This window comes from Teleopsis dalmanni, chromosome X (genome assembly GCF_002237135.1).
Source record: "Teleopsis dalmanni isolate 2A chromosome X, ASM223713v2, whole genome shotgun sequence".
Taxonomy (NCBI): Eukaryota; Metazoa; Arthropoda; class Insecta; order Diptera; family Diopsidae; genus Teleopsis; species Teleopsis dalmanni.
This window is the reverse complement of record NC_051848.1, coordinates 67,588,051-67,609,855: the sequence shown is the minus strand read 5'-3', so window position 1 is coordinate 67,609,855 and position 21,805 is coordinate 67,588,051. Positions and strand designations below refer to the sequence as shown.

General features: G+C 31.4%; 2 protein-coding genes across 4 annotated transcripts; both read right to left on the bottom strand.

The window, feature by feature from the left end:
- Positions 1-8,894: 8,894 nt before the first annotated feature.
- LOC119662680 (protein MNN4-like) lies at positions 8,895-14,518 on the bottom strand. 3 transcript variants are annotated; one of them, XM_038072367.1, is made up of 5 exons: positions 14,448-14,518; positions 13,191-13,240; positions 13,068-13,124; positions 10,775-10,909; positions 8,895-9,866 (listed from the first exon to the last, which is right to left on the bottom strand). In XM_038072367.1, the coding sequence occupies exons 4-5, from the start codon at positions 10,799-10,801 to the stop codon at positions 9,051-9,053; spliced, it is 843 nt and encodes a 280-aa protein (XP_037928295.1). In that variant the 5' UTR covers positions 10,802-10,909; positions 13,068-13,124; positions 13,191-13,240; positions 14,448-14,518; the 3' UTR covers positions 8,895-9,050. The 3 variants fall into 3 exon arrangements, with proteins under 3 accessions (XP_037928295.1, XP_037928296.1, XP_037928297.1); XM_038072368.1 differs by having other exon boundaries at positions 13,191-13,243; positions 14,448-14,499; XM_038072369.1 differs by lacking the exons at positions 13,068-13,124; positions 13,191-13,240 and having other exon boundaries at positions 14,448-14,499.
- Positions 14,519-18,538: 4,020 nt separating this feature from the next.
- On the bottom strand, positions 18,539-20,292 carry LOC119662632. The gene is made up of 2 exons (XM_038072293.1): positions 19,920-20,292; positions 18,539-19,859 (listed from the first exon to the last, which is right to left on the bottom strand). The coding sequence occupies exons 1-2, from the start codon at positions 20,178-20,180 to the stop codon at positions 18,711-18,713; spliced, it is 1,410 nt and encodes a 469-aa protein (XP_037928221.1). The 5' UTR covers positions 20,181-20,292; the 3' UTR covers positions 18,539-18,710.
- Positions 20,293-21,805: the final 1,513 nt, after the last annotated feature.

Here is a 21,805-nt window from a genome sequence, read left to right as displayed (position 1 = left end):
TGCAGAATCAATCTATAGATAGATGAGCAACTGCTAATATTATTATAATATCGAGTGGCAGTCTAATTGCAGTAGTAATGTAATCTACATGTGTAAAAATTTCTAATTCTGTTAGCTCTTCTCTATTTGAACGTATACATCATTCATTTACTTACTTCGACTCGTAAACACTTCTGAAGTAGTGATTGCAAAACATGAATTCTGTTTAATTAATTTTCTCAATTGCTTTCAGTTTTACTTGAAGAGAAAATTTTAAAATATATTTAAATTTCTACTTAAAATAGTATATAATTGATTTGTAAGAAATTTAACTTCGTAACGGATATTAAAATTTTGGCAAAACCAAAGTTAATTTCATTTCTGTTCTAATTATTGTTAGCAATTATTGAATATGTAATGTTCTTCTCAGCCTCTATAAAAGATATATTCAATTTATTTTGAAGAAACTATTTTCCCAATAAACGAACCAATGTATTAGACTTTGACTAGAATTTCTGTGAAAATTGGAGTTTCAACACCACAAATATTTCTTCAATTAAATAAAAATATATATACATACTTTCTATGCATATTAGAATTTTGTTCGGAATCTATTATACTTATATATATATATATAATATATATACTTATATTAATAATATAATTATATATATATATATATATATAATTGGAATGAAATGTTGGTGTTCAAGTGAAAGTTGCTTCAACTTTATTGCATAGTTTGATTATAAATGTAATTATTTTTGATTTAGGTATCTGAAAGTGTATCTTGTAATCCAATTCAACAAAGTGAACAGATTTTAATTTTAATTATACAACAACGAACACAGTTTATAACCTAAAACAAATCCACAAATAAAACTCATTTAACAGAAGTAATTACATTTTATAACCCACAAAAATCCACAACAATAAAATAAGCCCACAAAATTAAACACCAAACGGAGTCAAAATTGCACAAAACAAAGGAATTCACTTGCTTTACATAGGGAAGGAGAACAGCTAGTACGAGTAGTGCTCGGAGAGCAATAGACAGCCAAGGTGCGAGCGGTATGATGTGTTTTTTGATGTTGTGGATGTGATGGCAAAATTAGTGGCTCACCTGTTTCAACCTTTTAACTTAACCTACAATAAAAATAAATCTTAAACAACTCGAAAATATGCCAAAGAAAATTTGTTACGATTCATTGACTTTTGAAGCATTTCAGAGCATAAATTCCCAAAAATAACGCACCGCATGAAATAAATACGAAATTCGGAACATTTTCCCATTTTCCCATTACTTCACGGTAACGTTTTTAGCAGGCCCAATATCATCCGCGAACAACAACGGCACAACAGAAGGAAGCCACCTAATCTTATGGCACAAGTGCTTCACGGTGTCCTGTTTTCTCAGCTTCAAATATTGCAAAACCATAGGAGAAAGCCAGAATAGGAAAAGAAAAATAGAAAAAATTATTAAGTACTTAAGACTTACATTTTATTGTGTTAAAATAATAAAATGGCACTGGAGAAGTGTAATATTAAGGGCAGAGGCTTACATCGATGTTATTGATATAGTAAAACAAGTGGGTATACTGGACAGTTATTGTAGTTCTGAATTTGTTGGTCTCTGAAATGTCAATGTACATAAATTCTGTATTGTTTTGCCGCACGGCAATAAAGCAAAACAACTGCCAACAAGAATAAAAATAACAAATTCCCATAAAAATTATAAGCTTTGCAGGATTAACAAAGTAATATGACGTACAACAAATGTGAACACCTCCGAAAGTACTTGGCATTCGAATATTTTATAGAATTGGCAAACGCGTTCTTCAGATTTAGTATGATGGATGCGAAAGATCCAATAATAATTTTCATGGACACAATGATTTCTGGAAATAAATTTCGGATAGCTGAAGAGTGGAATACATTAAATAATTAATAAAATAAATAATAAAAGATCAAATAATCTACTTAATATTATTTCTCACTTCACGAAGATGGTATAAATCAAGTGTATTCGGTATATATGCAGTATATATTCAATATATATTCAGTATATATTCAGTATATACTCAATATATATTCAGTATATATTCAGTATATTCTCAGTATATTTTATTTTATTTCCTTGATGTATTTACAATGTATTTATTTACAATATCACTGAATAAAGACATCGCTCTTAGTAAAAACATTGGGCGAAATATATTTAATATACATTCGATATATAGCCAGTATATATTCAGTATGTATTCAGTATATAATCAGTATATATTCAGTATATATTCAGTATATATTCAGTATATATTCAGTATATATTCAGTATAAATTCAGTACATATTCAGCACATGTTCAATATATATTCAGTATATATTGAATATACATGCAGTTTCATGCAGTAGTATTCAGTATATATTCAAGATATACTTGGTATATATTCAGTAATTACTAAAAACTGAATAACTGCCATGATTTTCATTGTTAAAATTTAAATAAATATATATTTTCGATACTTATATGCTATAATGACAATAAACATAATAGGTTTCTCTATTTAATAACGGATATTGAGATCCAACGTGCATTAGATGAATTGCCAGTTAAATGTAAATTCCTAAAGACGAGCATCGAATTTGGTCGAAATATTAAATGTGTTATAAAATTATACAAATTTATGAATAAAAAAAATTTAACCTCTTTTGTTTTGAAATATAAACAAAATTTTTCTAAGAACAAAAAACTTTGAAATATTAAAAATTTCTAAGCAATGAAAGCCTGGGTAGATAAAGATTCTTGTCAGATCACAAGACACATCTCATTCAAATTGACCAAAGTTCCTACAAACTTAACCAATTGAAACCAATTCAATACTACTCTATCAATACAGATAGGTCACTGCGAGTCTGTACCACCTCATGCTTCAATATCTGTCATTAGCTAGAAGAAGATATAAAATTTTTGGGTCCGTTTTATAAATCATTTGATTAGACCTTTGTATGACGTCAGTCTTCATTTCTTCTGATTAATTATGAAAATTCTCTTCAATAGTTCTTATAGGTATGTTGTATGTTGATCCTTTTTTTCGAGTCAGCGGAACTGGGCACTTTTACTCTTTGATAGCTGGGGGTACTGCAGAGTCCCACCCATCTCATTGACTAATTTGTATATCTCTCATAAGCTTCATAATTATTCAGTGATTGATCTAAGATCTGCGAACGTCCCCGTGCGGAGACTGATTACTCTAAGATTAGATAGTGGTAAGAAGGATAGCCTGTCAATTTTCGCATGTAACTTCAGGGCTCTGTCCCTTATGTATTTTTTGATCGGGTCTATTCTTAGGTCTCTTAGCATGTCGTTTGTGCGGATGTACCAAGGCATTTTGAAGAGTCGTCGGAGAGCCTGACTTTGAGCGACTTGTAGTTTTTGTGTAGTAGAGTCGGCAGCTTTGCTATACGCGATGCACCCATAAAGTAATGCTGGCCTAATTATCTGGCTGTAGATCAGTTTTCTGTCCTTCACGCTAAGGTTGTTGTGTTTGAAAAGTGGTTGTAAGCATTGCAGAGTTTTAGCGCAACTACTTCTTTTGACTTGTATATGCTTATGCCAAGTGAATCGCTTATCAAACGTGATACCTAAATATTTAATGCTATCCTCCCAATTAATCACAATGTCACCAACTCTTACTCTCGTTGGATGTTGCCTGTGATTACTTGTAATAAACAGGGCTTTAGTTTTCTCATTGTTAATTTTTATTTTCCATTTATGGAAGAACCCCAGGATGAGATTAATATGCTCCTGCAGCATGTTGGTGACATTATAGGTCTTATAGGTCTTGCAATTGGCAGTAAACGACCCCAGAAGCTTTATTCCTATCATTTGTTGAGTTGAATGACGTCTAGGAACTAAAACTAATAAATCTAATAAAGCTTTGTCAATAGTCTTCATTTGTCCCGCCGAATTATGAAGATTCTTCTCAATAGTTATTTTAGGTGGCAATAAACCATTTTCCTTTCTAATAATATTAATATATTGACGATAGATTTGTGTTTTTTATGTAAATTAGAATAATTATATCTGTGTGGATTTATGTTTAATTCTTGAATATACGTTGGTGGTTTATGTACAGGTATTTAACCAATTATACCTACTCCGTCTTGTATGGATGCGATCTTACTAAGCTTAAGCAAGACGGCTTTAATATTATATATCAAATTCTGTGCCAGGAGGCACTAGTATACCATTTTTTCACTACAAAACACATTTCTTATTGAAATTTTTTGTGGAATATTAATATGGAATAAATTCGATATCATATTTCAATATTTTTGCTGGAAATACAACAAACTTGTAAAGCCAAAAATGTGAATGAATAAAATAAACGCTTATTAATACATTTTAAATGTGGGTGAGGTTGAGGAAGGTAGATAAACCCGTTAAATTGGTGTGTATATCTGACATTTGCGAAAGCGCCTTTTGCTTATTTTGTTATTGAAGTGAAACATGCACGAGCACAATACACAACACCAAACAAGGACTCACATGCAAATACTCACATACGCGCAAAGGACATTTTGGTTTAACAAATGCTTATGTATTCTGTTTTGTTCTGTTCGGTTCAGTTCGGTTCGGTTCTGTTGAGCTCCTGTACTCGAAACAACCAAAAATCATTTTTACTCCGCTATAAACCGCAGCAGTGATTTCAGTTGTATGAAGCTTACTAGATACAGCGGAATAATCAACTTGGTTTGATTCGAATATAATCGTCGGAGGTGAAGAGTAAGCAGTTCATATTCTTTTTAAGTGATGCTATTGATTTTTCAAGACTCAGTATTGAGTATCCACAAATAAGCTAAAGTACTTGAAAACTGTTAAAACATCAATATTAAATTGTTTTAATATCCCTTTTTAAATACAGCTCCGACACACATTTCTACTAAGCTCGTTATATTGAGATTCTGTCTATAAGAAATGCAAATTTTATTTGAATTTATTTTTATTATTTTATCCCAGTTATTTTCAACTGGGAAATATTTGCCTTGTACTGCTCAGATCATAAGTTGCAATGATATAGCTAGGTATATTAATTGTCTTTGACTCTAGTCAAGTTCAAACAGATTCCATTTTAGACATCATTAAGGGAAAATAATATGCTAAAGATCAATAAAATCATATATTCAATTTGCAAATAGTGTGTATTTATCATTCCTTTAGTCTTTAGGATTATGTAAAATTTTTAAAAATATAATAGATAATGTAGTTGGTGTTTCTCTTCAATTTTTTATTTTTAGTGTGTGTCTACTAGAAATAAAAATTTTTTCAACTTTTTCGACATACTAATATTATCAAAACAATAGGTCAGTTGGTTAATGAAAACTGACTCTGAACTTCGAAATTGGCAGGGCATGAGTTCAACACTTGATAATTGCAGTCACAAAAAAATTATTTACGAATAATTATATATAGGAATAATATAGGTCTGAAAAAACCTCTAATCAATAGAGGTCTATTTGGCAAAACTGGAAATAACTGGAAATAGCTTATTGTAATTTGTTTATTTACTTTTTGATATTCATAATACTTTAGTAGTAGTGATTACTCACTACTTTAGTAGTGAGTAAGTATACTTTTTCATATTAAAGAAAATAGATAATTTAGCAATATTAAATGATCAACAAAGACTCTGATTTTGTTATTTTTAAAATTAATTTAAGTTATTATCATTTACTTAATATACTAAATTAGTTATATATAAGATGAATATATATTTGAAATAGTCCAAAAGTAGAATTAAAAAAATGTGGTTTTTAGGACTGCACACTTACAGTACCAACTTAACTTGTAAGGGTTAAAGTGGTTTTCTAGGTATATATAATTGCACCTTGGTAAAATCTTTTTTTGTGTCTGGTGTACCTTTATGGATGTGGTAAAAGAAAATCTTATATTGATTTCTTTTAAATGGCTTATTGTTATGGTTTTAATTGAAGTCCTTAAAAAAATATATATGGGAACATAGGTTAACTATAAGAAAAAATAGCTTACCTAGGAGCAAACTTAACATCTCAAAACCAAAATTTGTCTTAATGTCTTACGCTATGTTTTGTAAAAATAATGTTTTTTGTTCACTAAATATGGTCTGACTCTATGTCTTTTTTTGTTTTTACTTTGATCCTTAAGTACAAAGTGAAATTTTATTTTATATACAGTAGGGGGATTAAAAACTGCTATATATTTCGAACTTTTAACTGTATTAATTGATTATATCATAAAATCTGATTGTTGCTATAATCAGATGATCTCTCTTCATTCAAATTAAAATCATCCACATAATATCAAAAAAAAAAACAAAATACCAGTAACCAAGTTTCTATGGCGTTCTCCACCCACTGTAATTTCAGTCCCATTCCCATTTACAAAAAAATATGGTCCAGTTATGCTTCTTGACTTTTCTGTTACTTTTGTGGATGAAAAAATCTTTTTTTTTTACTTATAGCATATGAGAAAATGCGTTCACTTCGCCTCCATTTCCGAAGTTGTTTAAATAGAACCAATCTTTACTGACAACAATGATTTTTTTATTAAATAATAAAAGGTTTTTCCAGTTTCTCAAAGATCTGACATATAAAATTTCCAACAAATGAATTGTCGTTCAGCTCAAAAATTTTGTCCAATTGAATTTTCCATGTTTTAGTGTATATATCTTTATTATGAAATATGTAGGTGAGATGATTTTTATGTCTGTTAAGGTATCTGCTGCAGCAGTGAAAGTTCCTCATGGTATCATATACCTACGTTATTCATCATTTTCAAATACTGGATCAAATATTTTCTTAAGAATTTACCTTTTAGAAGCGATTAGTCTGGTTGTGTGTTTTACGGATATTGGCCATGTTTCAGTTAAACATTGGCATGAGAATAGAAGTTCTTCAATTGTGCTTCAACGAAATATCACATTTTGTAGTTAGATAAATATGTTTAGAGTATCTTAAAGTTCGTTCATGTCAACATTATTTACTTTACACAGTTTACTTCATTCACTTTACCAGAATTTAACAGAATGTCGCCTTAACACGCACAGCAGCCGTCACTGTTTTGTTTACATTTAATTTTTGTACATTCATGTGTGCAGATGTAACAGTTCTAAATATTATCAAATTTGTTTGATAGTTACAAAGCAAACGTGTAACATTTCATCACACACACACTGTGACACCCAGGCAAACATCCTTGAGTATTATAAACGCTTACATGAAAAATCTACTACTGTTAGAAATTTAAATTATTCACGAAATCCATATATGATACATTTAAATATATTTACAAGCTTGAAAGTGTAAAATAAAATAGTAATTTCATCTGAGTAACTTGTTTCCACTAATAAGTATTTCAAACATGAAAATATCATAATATCTATTAAAAGATATTTAGTTAATTCAATTAATTATATTTGACTGAATAATGCTCTATATTTCAATATTAAATACCATTGCGATTTAAATAACAAAAAATAAAAATTTAAGACTTTATCGGGGATATAACCATCTTCTTACTTACTTACTTATAGTACATGCACACTGTCTCATTTAGACACTTCTCATTAAAGGAACTAATGAAAATGATTTGCCATACAAAAATCTTTCACCTAAATGAGCTGATTAACAATAAATCAGTTCATTAAAGGCGAAAAAAGTCAAATGCAACCGTTAAATATAAGTCTTCCATTAGGAAAATTACCAAAATGTGTCATATGATTTATATATGTCGAATATAAACAAACACCTGAGCCGTAAACAAAGGCACTGAGAAAGTTAGTATTTAATACAATCTTTGCTTTTATTAATTGAATATGTAATTGATGTATAAAATGTATACAAATGATTTAAAATATCAATTATATATTTAATTTTTTGTGGGAGTGTTAAGTGAAATTTATAAGAATTTTCAAAAGTTCTATCAGCTGCATAAATAAACTCAATTTAATGTGAACGTTCACTCATTATAATGAGCAAGTGCCTAAATGAGGCAGTGGGAAAGAAAGTTGTTGTTGGCCGCGTTAAGTAGCCTCCGCCAATGGCTCTTTCAGCTCACCATGGTTAAAAATCTTTCAAAAGATTTTTTGAAAGATGTTTCGTATTCTGCCAGCTGTCTTTCAAAAGACAAAATGAAAAATATATTATTGAGAACGTCTTTCGATTAACAGCTGATGTTTTGTGTTTTTTGTCTATAAAATTTTCCTTGTAAAAAATAAAATGAATAAAAATAAAAATTTTTTTCAAATTATTATTTGTGAAAATGGAATAATTACTTTTAAATCCCTTTTGAATAGTACCTCTCAAAATATATATTTTATATATTCATGTTCATGTTTCATTCATGTTTTAATACCTATGTATTTTTATGCATATATATTTTCATATTTATATAATTTTGTATTTATATATTTTTAAGCCACAATTTTTAAACTAATTTATTTTCTTTGCCACTACTATGCTTAATTCATAAATAGCTGCTACAATTTCTTTCATGGCATCAATTAAATTTGAGATTTTCAGCAACTAATACTCACTCACTATTCGTCTGATCTCCAGAATGCCATCATTGTTGTTCGCCGCATGCATATATAAACACTATATATCTACCTATATATATATACATATATATATATATATATACATATATTTATATATATATGTAGGAGAGATGGAAATTAAGTCATCAGAAATAGATATATTCAGGTTGCAAAAAATTAAATAAAACTTTACACATTTCTAAATTGAAAATACAATGAAAACCCCTTCCAATTCCTCCTAACACTGTAAAGAAGTTAACGGTTAATTAATATTTCTCCATAAAAATATACAAATATTTAAACATTAAATTTTAATTGTGAAAAGATAAATCAATTTTAATTATTGACACAATTACAATTTTCGAAATAAAGCACTGTAAAACTTATAGTTTTACTAATTATCACATACACACATCACAATTTCGAAAATTTTATTGCAGTTAGCATCGAAATCGTCCATGTTCCAAAAAAAATTTAATTACATTGTATCCAAATATCACGGGACACGTTTCGTTGTAGTCAATTTTATGATATATAAAGTGGTCGTTTCACTTTTGCCTTCACGAGTTGTTTCCTTCTGTTCTTCATTTTTCCTTTCCTGCTCCCCTTCAATTTTTTCTTTACCTTTACCCTCGTTACGCTTTTTTTTATTTTTTCTTCCGCGCTTAGCCTTCTCATGCTTAGCCTTAACACTTTTCTTCAATTCACCTTTCTTCTTCCGATCTTGTTCACGCTTTACTTTCATTTCCTCATGTTTATTCTTTTTCAATTCTTGAGCATCACCATTGTCTTTTTGATTAATAACGGGAACTCGAGGTCTTAATTTCTTTTTATAATCAGAATGCACTACCCTGTTTTTCGGTATTTTCTTTACACGCTTTTTTTTGTCAGTTTCATCCATATTTTGATTTTTCACGGTGGTGGAGAAATCTTCTTTTCTTTCTTTTATTTTCTTGCAATCACAAAAGCTTGTTTCTTGTTTCATTTCTTGTTTGTTCGTCTCATCTAAGTTACGATTTGCTTCTAATAAGGTTTGTTCTTCTAAGCTTTTTGCCCTACATTTACGTTTGGCTGTGTGCACTGTATCCATCTCATCCTTCCATTTCCTTTTCTTGGCGGAATTTTTCGACGGTTCATTTAAGGTGGATTTTTCACCATCACAGCAGACCTTACGTTTTTTGTAAGCAGCACATGTTTTTGGCAAAGCTCTCTTACCAACCACACGTTCGTTGTCAGGTTTTTGATCGGTCAGTTTATGGGTAATACGGTGTGGGACCGATCTATTACGAGTATCACTTTCTGAAGGCATTATCTATGATATAGAGAAAGGATAAATAAGATATAATGGTAATATTGTGAACGATGAATACAATTATGATTAATTAATATTATACTTTAATACATAGTACAAGACTATTTATTTTTTTCAATGTGAATAATTTGATATCTTCTCTAACTACCTCAAATAAGCTGAAATCTCTGATGATAAAGATAAGATAAAGTTATAGTCAATCTTATGTTTAAACAAAGGAGTTTCTTTAAATTATTTTGATTTTCTCTAACTACCTCAAATAAGCTGAAATCTCTGATGATAAAGATAAGATAAAGTTATAGTCAATCTTATGTTTAAACAAAGGAGTTTCTTTAAATTATTTTGATTTTCTCTACTAGTTACATTGCGGGGTATCCCAAAAATCGATCTCCAATACGTTAAATCTTTTAAAGTATACTTTATATATTATATACACTAATATATAAATGTAGCAGTATAAGTTTAAGAGTTAGTAAAACTTGGATTTATTAATCAAATTCCATTAAGTAAAATACATGATAATATAGATTCAAAAAAATCAACTCTCTTGTTATAAGCCTGTATATTTATTTATTGTACTCAAACCTCCAGTTTTCGAACCAAATTGGAGCTTTGTCACTATCATGCCATCGTACCCAAATCATGGTTAAGAAGCCATTTCCTTAGTGTCTTGTGCAATGGTATTACCCGGGCACAGTGGTTGCTGACCGCTGCAAAAATGGCATCGGAGATAATATAGATATAAAAGTATATGTAAACTGTACTTAGTTCTACCAATTTCTATGTTAATGGTCTAACTTACCGACATATAATAACTATTCTACATTCTGAATGTATCAAATATTTATAACTAAAAATACAGTGTATTTTACAATAGTTCATATTACTGTTAGCCTTTCGTTACTCACTTGATAAGAGTCCTTGTATAAAATCATTAAACATCGAAATCACAGATAACACACCATTGTACAGGATCAGGACCTTCTTAAAATGATTTTCCAATGCGTCGAAAAGGTGAAAAATTTTAAAGCTTTTACTCAGAGCTGAAAAAAGTACTTGTGTTTTAGAAGAATATTACTTTTATTTAAAAATAACAACAAAGATGAGCAAAGAAGCAATGTGTTCCATAATGGAACATAAGTACTTCACTACATTTTGGAATAGATATTTATTTAAATAATTTGTTTTTCAATGTGATTTGAAAAAAAGGTAATTTTTTTATTAATAAAACACTGAAGACTTTTAATTCAACCAAATACAAGTACATCATAGATGTCTAGAAGCACTTCAGATGCTTTTGAATTCAAATAGAAGATATTGATCGAGGAGTTTGAGCACTCAACTGCAAACACACTAAAAATTACACTTGAATGTATGGTGTGAATACTATTTTACTCTTACTGTGTTAGTAATGTCTTAGTTTTGGGTGATTACCCTTTGCATTGTATATGCATTATTGTTGCTCCAGCATATCGCATTTTAACTGAATAATACTAAATAGTTTTATTAAATCTATAGAATATAGATTTTTTTATCTTTACAGTGTATGTTAAGCGGCTGTAATCGCTATTTGGAAAGCTATGCATGTCTGGAAGTGGGCATTTCTTAGGATTATATATATACATCCCATAGTCAAACTGCTTTAAGGGCTTTAAGTTTAGTATAATTTACCCGGGACGATTTTTGACTATTATATATCTCTGAATGAAATATTGAAGCAGTCCAAAATTTCTCTAATATGAGTCCCCGGTTATAGGCATAATTTCAGCAATTGCAAAGCAGATGAGCTGTACTGCCTAGGGGTGCTTAGGGTAATCACTCGCAGCATCTATATAATATGGAAATATCGCAGTTATCATGTAAACAGTTTTTGAATTATTTTTGTGTTAAGCAATTTAATGCAAAATGGATAGACCCTACTATATGCAGGTATCTGTATGCAAGTTGCCCGCGTTCTATTAAAAAAAATGCAACACTTTGTTTGAGATGTCCCTTAAAGATATTTGTCTTGTGTTAGGTTTATTGATGGGTCACAGTTCATAAGGGAAATGTGGTAGAATCATTTCTATCGAACTTGGGTAGAGAGCAATGAAAGTGTGACACATTTACATTGCTACAGTTCTGCGCATGCTATTTTGAACATCTTGGCTAGTTTCATATCAGATACTCTTTATTATTGTCTGTCCAAATAGTTATATCAGATATTGTCAAAATCTTATGTCGTGAGAATGAATGAAAATGCTCCAGCGAAAAAAATATTTGAAATATAAAGTTGGAAACAGAAGCTATAGAGCCAGATCATGTCTGCGGTCTAATGATCAACTTTAGGGAGCACTGGAGAAAGTGCGAACGCAGTAAATAGTTTCGCAATCTTCCTTCAATCTGTTTATTGATAGCAAATGGAGTGCTAAAAGTTAATAGCATTCATATATAATTACTACTGATATATGTAATGGAATTTATGTTAAGATAATATAAAAGATATGACATATCTGTCAAAATTTAGGTAAAAATAATATGATTTTTAATAAATTTAATATTCATGAGTGTCATTTGCAGAAAGTAACTTCACTTTTAAAATCAATTTAAAACTTTAGCCGAAGTCCATCTGAAGAAACAAAATAACAAATTAACTTCCTGCTAATATATGCCAACAAAAGTGGTATAGAAAAGCACAATAATGCCACAACATATAACTTTTAGTGATATCCATTAAGTTTTACTATATATTAAAATTTTCTGTCTTGGCTAATTGAATACTTTTAATATAATTGTTGTCAGTTGATATGTTTATTTTTGCCGTTTTCATTTGATTTATTAATTAGTGAAAATATGAGGACTGTTAACTTCCTTAATATCCCGTCATGCAAGCAATATTACGCTTCGAAGAATATAAAGTTCTTTCCATGATAGAGTCACTCTAACAGAGTTTTGCAAACATATGATTGCGAATTAAATTCAATAAATTTCAAAAACTCCTACATATTTGATATGTTAATATGGATGGATGGCAATACTAGGGAAAAGATTTTGAATGCTCCTGAACTTAAAAATTCCGCGAATTACAATAAAAAATGATCACAAATTGAGCGAACTTTGAAACATTTAATACATATTTTTAATAAATGTTGATTATATAGAATTATTTGTTAATTGAGAATATAAATTTAATGACAAAAGAAATAAGTTTTTATTGCTTACATTAATTGAGATCCCAGACTTAAGGAAGTTATATAGATCCCAGACCTAAGGAATCCTCTAAATAAAATTGCAAATGAAAATAAATAACAAAACTCTTGTCAATGAGTACAACTTGCAACTTACCTTATAAATAGAGAAGGTTTCGTTTTCTAACCTCAGCTTATTTTTTGAAACTACTTATAAGAACAAAGATAAAAAATAAATGAATTGAGTTAAATTTTATTTTATAAGAAACTGATATATTCAAAATCAAAGCATACTTTTCCTTAATATCATTATAAAAAATCAAATCATAATGCTTATATTCTGATAAAATCACTTAAGTAAAAAATAATGGTATGCTTAGTGACTTCTTTTGAGATATTTTGAACTTTGTTTAGAATGCTAAAAATTTGTGAGGATGATTTACATAGTTTTATTGAGTTTATTCTGATTGCTACATTGGCAGCACTTACAGAAGATGCTAGTTTGATTGATTTTTGAAGCACTTGATCTTAAGCATCCTGTAGTTAAATGCCATGTTGTTCCTTGCTCTAGACCTGCCGCCAACTAAGGCAGCACTACCTAAACAACCGATTTTTCCTACGATACAAAAAGATGATATTTTCGACAAAGTCTGCTATTACCGATTTCTATTAGGATCAGAAGTTTCTTAACTGTTAAATTCCATAGCAGTGGATAAATAACTTCTATTTGCAAATCTTTTTATTTACTTTGAACCGAGTCCCGCAGTTCATTTAGTTAACAGTTTTCGAATAGGATTGTGTATAATCCTGTTAGTTATTTTCATTGGAATCACTTTTTTTTTGATGTTGCTAAAAGTTCGTTCAGCGTGGATGTCTGAATATTGCCAATGCTACAAACGACGTCCCTGTCATTCATGTTCAAACTATTTCAGATATATGTATGTCCCTCAATGATGAAAAGTGTTTGGCCATGTGCTGCTTCGTATGCATTCACATACGCATCGTAAGCCAATCATATTTGGCAATTAGGTTTGCCTTGAAACTTCATCACTATATGTGAGAATAAGAGAAGCCCTGAGATCCTTTTTAACTAGGATATAAGGTGTAAGTCTTTCTTTTTTTGTCAAATTTTGGAGTTATTAATTTTATGCTTTTTGGATGTTATCAGACAACTACAATGAATCGCTGTCATTTTGAAGCTGATTTGTCCAATTGGGTTATGTTGACTATTCATTCACATATTGTACATATATATTTATATATAACATACATGCACAGGATAAAAATGAAATGAGGTTATCACACCAAATTTATTAAAAAATACAATTTGGTCTGTCACCACAGAATGAGGTGCTGAACTTTAAGATCTGCTACATAGAAAACAATATTGCATTTCTAGTCAATAAAAACTTACTTTACAAATTGGAAAAGCTCCGTTTTCAAAATAATTATCTCCGGTCTCAGTTTTTTTATAACCACTAAAACTGAAATAAAAAATAAATGCATTGAACTGAATTTTATTTTACAAGAAACTTAAATATACATAAAAGCAAAGCATACTTTTCTCTAATGTCATTATAAAAATTTTATCTCATAGAAACTTTTACTCCGGGAATAACTACTATTGTGCCATAAGTCGTTGCCATTTAGCCGGTGCAGAGGCTATCCCAAGCAGCATTCTTGTCAGTGGATATAACGCTTTGTGTGCCCTTACGGTTGATAAATGTTCTTCCTCAGGATGTACCTCCATCTGCAAATACGCTTTGGATGAATCGATTTTAATAAACTTTCTATGTCTCGCCGAACATAGACCTAAACAATTCCTCTATTGTAAGTAAAGAATGTTCATCGGTTTCCAATCCTGGATTTAGTGTGACATTATAATCACCGCATAATTGAACTGCGATATTTGCTTTAAATACTACAACCAGTGGTGGAGGCCATTCGCTAACACCACTGACGTTAACTTGAACTGCAATCTCGTTTTCTACTGTTTCGGGTAAAGAAAATTCCACTTTTCTGATGATCTTTAATTTTGTCCACTTTTACTGAAAACAGGTTAGGGAATTTATTAATTATTGTTTCTACGCACTCTTCTTTTTTTTTAGTTTCCATTTTACTGATCATAACTTCGTTTCTGTTTGCTTTTTTCACTAATTTTGTCCAGGTATACAATTACTCTTTACCTACCAACGGTTTTTTATCTGACTCCAGACTTTGGATTTTGGAACGTATTGGTAACATCTATATATATTATAGTGACTGGAGAGTCCGTATCCAATTCAAGTTCTATCTAATTCTATTTGACTATTGTTCACTTCGAGTACGCGCAAAATTTTTTTACATTTATTACTTAACCTTCTGTTTTCCGTAACCTGAAGTAATCACTGAGAAGATTCGGGCTGATGCAGCATGTCTCTTCAGGCGATTCTGCTGTCTGCGCGCCTTCTACAGTCTCGTACATCTAGTCCGGTTAATGCTCTCTTGACTTGATTAGTCCACCTCTACACCTTCTTCCTTTAACTACTGCTTCAAGTTCGCTGGAGCATTTTCAACCATTTTACGACATGAAAAGCGGCAAAGCCGCTGGATTTTAAATCGCTGAATTATAACAATGTCTTGATAAAGCTCATACACCACATGGTACATTCGAATGTGGTAGTCGAAGCCAACTTGTAGAGGACCAAAGATCTTACCAAGAACTTTTCTCTTGAATACTCCCAGTGTTGCTTCATCATTCTGTAAAAACGTCCATGCTTCTATGCCATAGAGAAGCACAATAAGAATGAGCGACTTATTGATCATGATCACGCTTACTACGCCGAATGATGTCAATACCGTCGGCGTAATCAAGGAGCTCGACACATTTGCAAAACGTCGTTTAATTACGATGAACACTTGCCCCGCGCATGATCACTTCCATGACGAAATTGAAAAGATCGCATCATAAGGGATCACCGTGTCTAAAACCTCGTACGATATTAAAAGGTTCGAAGAGACTCGATCCTACTTCGACGAAACTACGGGTGGTGCTCCACGTCATTTTGCAGAGTTGGTAGAGTTTTGCGCGGTAATTGCAATCCTCTATGGAGCTATCGAAAGCTGCTTTATAATCGATAAAAAAGTGGTGAGTGTCGATATCATGTTCGTGGACTTTTTCCATGATTTGTTGCAGTGTGAATATGTGGTCATTGGTGAAGCGAATAGGTCGAAATCCGCACTGATAAGGTCCAATGAGTGATTTGACGTATGGCTTCAACCTTTCACACAGTGCAGTTGAAAAGACCTTGTACGCGACCGGTATTAGGCTAAACTAGCAATAATTGGCACAAATCGGGTTGCCTTTTTTTCAAAACAGGACAAAGGGTACTGATATTCCAATCGCTGAACATACTTTTATCCAATCATGTTCTGCAGATAAGCTGATGCATGCATTGTATCAGCATATCGCCACCAGCCATGAGCAATTCCGCAGGTCATCTGCGCGAGTCGCTTTGTTTTTCTTTAGTCGCGGTATAGCACTTCGTTATGGCTATATGTTGGAGTTTCAACATCATGATTTTCGGTTGGGGACTCCCAAGGCAATTCTCCAAAGTTGGATAGTTGTTTGGAGAGTTGTTCCTTCCTTGCTTTTAGTACACTTTGTGTATCCGTAATCAGAGTACTATTTTCGTGTTTACAGGTTAAAGCCCCAGGTTTAATGCCTTCCAGACGGATGACTTTTTGATAGAATTTAGGGGCTTCATTCCTGTTTTTACACAACTCGACTTCATCTTGCGCGTGTCTTTTTTGATATCGTTTCTTTCATCTGGATAGGCACTTCTCCACCTTCCTCATCTTCCGAAACTGTTTAGTCACGGTTTGCATAACTACTTTCTATAGAGTCTTCGTATAGGCTGCGTTCTTCACAGTAGTAGTTTGACGACACTACTCATCGTACTATTGGTTTAGTTGCAGAGGACGTTGCGAACCAATCTTCCGCAGTTGTGCGTGGGGAGTGAGAGATATGTCCACATTGTCTACCGGCATTATCGGGGCTGTTTAATCGGCTGGAGAGTTGAGCGGCGATAACTTTTGCTGTCTTTTGTGATCGCAACTTACTGATGTTAAGTTTTTCTGTTTACGGGAGCTTACGTTGTTGGCGTTACTAAGCCACATGCATGCCTTGCCAGCGATACGGTAGTGGTCTTAGTCGATATTTGGTGGACCACGGAATAAGCGTAGGTCCAACACATTTAAAGCATGTCTTGCGTAGTTTTCTCTTCGAAATATCTATAGTAGCTTACATGGTATCTCTTCAGCTATTCGGTTTTTGCAGGTGAAAAACGCAGTATTTGTGCATCTTTGGTAGAAGGACCAAGTGATCGACGATATGAAGACGTTCGATACTACCAACTGATAACAGTCAGGCCAACTAAGTAAGTATTATAATTTGTTGTCAGTAAATATTACTATCATCAATTTTTTCATAGTATAACCAAATTTCTGCAACATTATAATATATAAATCGTACAAAACTATATAAATGAGATTACAAAATCAATCCCATTTACTTAAAATACTTTTTTTAAGTCTTATAGATACATAACACATATGAGTATTATTTAATATTTATCCAAAATATGTACTTACAGTTCATAACTGTACATATGAACTGTGAATGTACAGTTATATTTTCCAGAGGTACGTAAAGTATAAAATTTCGTCATTTTGAAACCAAAGCACCAATGCTCCACATACGGATGAATTTAATTGCAGTTGCTCTTAATAACATAACTCCACTGCACAGTGAAGGTTTATGGAGAAATTAATTGCAACTGGAGTGCAAGTCATTAATTTCCGTTAGTACTTCGAACAACATCATCAATTTCGTAAACTGAAAAGGCGAATGTAGTGACAAAGAAGGTAACTTTACTCTCTAACATGGAACTAGTCGCGAAAAATAGTACTGCAGCGAGCAGTTGATATTATGGATACAAAAATATTTCGGTGTAATTTTCATTAGATTTTTGATTTTTAATTCACTTTAACTTCAACGATATTTCATAAGAAAATTTAAACAAACTTAAACCTAAAACTAATCAATTTTGCTTCATTGGAAAATATGTACCAAGCGAAATACGTAAGAAATTGTGATGTGTATTCAAAGTATTCAGAGCTTATATTTTCTCGGAACTGGAGATAATGCAAAGAAAGGAAATAGTTTGACACAACCCAAGTTGGCGCTTTGATCTAGCGCCAACTATTGCTAGATCAAAGCTTATGTTTTCTCGGAACTGGAGATAATGCAAAGAAAAGAAATGGTTTGACACAACTATATAGTCAAAAAGAGAATATGAAAAGATTTAGATAATTGAAAAGATAATATTAATTGCAGAGTTCTGTTTGTCTTTTGTCTTTGTAAATATCACACTTTTGCCGATGCACCCAATGAAGTATATATTTCATCTAACAGTGATGCTATCAAAACTATTGAAATAATTAAGACAAGGACTTAGCTGTGAAATATGCAGATGCAATAATTGCGTTTTTTTATTACATAAATAAAATATGACCGAAAATATAATAAAATTTAGGCAAATTGATTAACAACTGATTGATAGAATAGCAATAAATTTGGAATTTGAAGATTTCTTAATTACGAGTACAATAAATTTCGGTTTTGTCCAAAAAGTTTTTAATGTATTTTTCCTAAATCACATTTGCACTTGTGATTTTCAAACCAACAACGTGGACAGAAGTCATATTCATGCCATATGTATCTGACGCCTTCCGGTTTAGTTTCGGCTTCCGCAGAATTATTCAGGCCATGGCGTGGATTAGTCACTTGAAAACTGTTTTGCATCTGAAGCATGCCACGCACACCTGCCGATCCACTTGCAGGCAATGCCATATAATCCATTAAAACTTCTTCATTAGCTACGTTTTCGAAATTGACTTGCCCTTTTTTAAGCTGTGCGTTACTAAGTTCTGAAATTGCTATATCTTCATCTTCAGATTCGCTATCTGAAGTCAGATTCAGGTTCATATCAGTACAATGAAAAATATACTCAGTCGCCGATTCACTACTATTCACACCATATTTGGAAGCTCTGTCTCTAATATCACGAGTGACTAAAGTAGAGCTTCTATACGGTTTTGATGGTTTTGTGGATGAACCCATTTTGATGACTCTGTTCATTAACTGCTTAGAGTTTTGAGCACCATCGTGTTCCTTAAGGTAGTTCTGAACACTCATTTTAGAAAGAATTTCATTGGTAGAAGAAATACTGAAGTCACTGGGTATAAATTGAAGAAATTTCTTACTTTTTTTGGCAGCAATATTTTGTTGTTCAAAACATGACACAATGTTATCAACAATTTCATCTAATTTACAATTGACAACAGTAGCAGCTTCTCTTAAAGCAAAAGAAGCAATTGGATTCTGATCATTTTGTTTTGAACTTTCGCAGGTACGGTGGTTCTTGCTAAAACCCGAATAGTTTTCTGAAATTTTATCAATAATTACATCGATTTTTGCTTTAGCCATCTCTGCGCCCATTATAAGGTCATACTTTGCAACATCACTGTAGATAGACTTCTTTTCACCAGAAGCAACGCATCTTACGCTGCTTGAATGCATGAAATGAGTTGCTTCCGGAATAACTGACGACATTGTCTGATCTAGTGTTGTCGAAATATGTCGACGTTTACGTTTCTTTGGTGGCAAATAAAGTGGCTTTTTCTTATTAAAAGAATGGCCACAATAACTCCTTTTACGCTTTTTTAAGAAAGTTATAATATTGTCACTACTATCAGAGTCAGTCAATATGAGGTTTCGAAGCAGCTTTGTAAGAGAAATTAATTTTAAATCAGTTGTATTATATTCTAATACAATATGACTTACCTTCCTTTTTTTATTTCCTTCATTTTCAATAAGTTTTAGCCCTTTTTCGCTATCTTCTAAATTATAATAATATCCATTGCACATTTCCACGAAACCAAATTTTCGGCCACCCGACAGCGCCTCTATTACTTCTTGTTCTAGTTTTTTGAGATCTGGCTGTCTTTTACGCTTCTTTGCTATATGCTGCGCAATTTCCTGCGGGGTGGACGGCGCTACTAGCTCTCGCAAAGCTTTCAAGACCTTCTTTCCATCAATAAGCATTTTATTTAATAATATATTTTTTGATTTCTACAACTACTTTCTTACGTCAAATTTACGTATATTAATATCATATCTCATATCTCACAACACTTAGAACAAAATATAGACAAATGAAAACTTGAAATTTGTGTTGGGATATTAAAATTTTTTAAACCCACTAGCCTACTTTAATATATTTTATTCAGATTCTAAATTTATAAGAAATGACAACTATGGTTGCCAACAGCTTCAACTTGTTTTACAAAATTTGTTTTATAATACCCTGTATACACTGACAACTATAGCTTTGTCTCGGTACGAGGTCATTTAGAGAATTAAATCCAAATGTAATTGTCCAATGTCGTTACATTATTGTACGGATTTATTCATAATAATATATTTATTTAATAAAATTCAAATTTTCTTCACTGCTGGTTTTGAAAATAATTGTTTGCGTCCAAAATTAAACTTTGTATGGACTGTGACATTTAGTTTAGAGACATACTGAAATATCAACCGACCAATCACATTTAATTTTGATCGAAAATTTGGTAACACTGTACTATTACTTTATTAGGCCTTTTCGGTGGCCACACTTGCTTTCGGTGGCTCGCAATTGTGGCAAAAAACAGTATGCTGGCCTATTGGCGCTAAGCCAAATATTTTTATCACTGCTGCAATCTGTCAAATGATATGTTTTGGCAAATAGCAAATTTTGTATGTCTGCATATCTTTATTTATTTATTTAATCCTAAATTTGTGAAACTTATTAAGGAAGGTTCACAATAGTTTGCTTATTGAGTTGGTAACCCTTTTTGCTTTGCTGGCTAAAGTGTTTGGCCACTTTCACAACTGGGTGCTTAGACAGTGAAAGTAGTGTTGTTGTTATACGTACATTATATGAAGGTTCACAATAGTTTGCAAATATAGGCGAGCAACTTGCTGTTTCTACCACACTTCCGAGCCACCAAAAGCACCTGTTATAAATTAAACAAATTCCTGATGGAAAAACAATGGTGAACAATAATTGCTTCTAACTTTTAATTTTAATGGTTTGATTCTATTTATATTTACATTTTTTTCTATATTTCATTAATTTGTATTGATATTTAAAGATGTGATTTTCTCCCTTTTCACTTAATTGCAATACTCTATTATAAACTATTTAAATCACGTGATGGGGACACATATTGGTCTGATCACACAAAAAAATAGAAAGTAAATATTATATATTATATTTGTAAATATTATGTTTTTCTAGAATGCAGGAATGGAAATATCATTCAAGAAAATATAATATAAGTCATCTAAAATCTTAGAAGATGCAAAAAATACAGATAATAAGGAGTATACTGATTAGTATGCGAGTTAAAAAAATTACGAGTTAAAAAAATTAAATAGAAAGATTAATAGAAAAAAAAAGCCGGTTGTCTGAACTCACATTGAGGTAACATAAGGAAGAGTAAAAGTACCAATTGTAAACAAAAAATAGAAAGACGTTAATACAAGAGAGTTCTGAGCATCCAGAGATATTAATTTCTGAGAAACAAGAATCTACTTCTATAAAGGGACTAATGGGAAACGTTATGAACATTTCAATGGTTTAAATATTTGAAATGAATCCACCATCCATTACTTTATTTAAT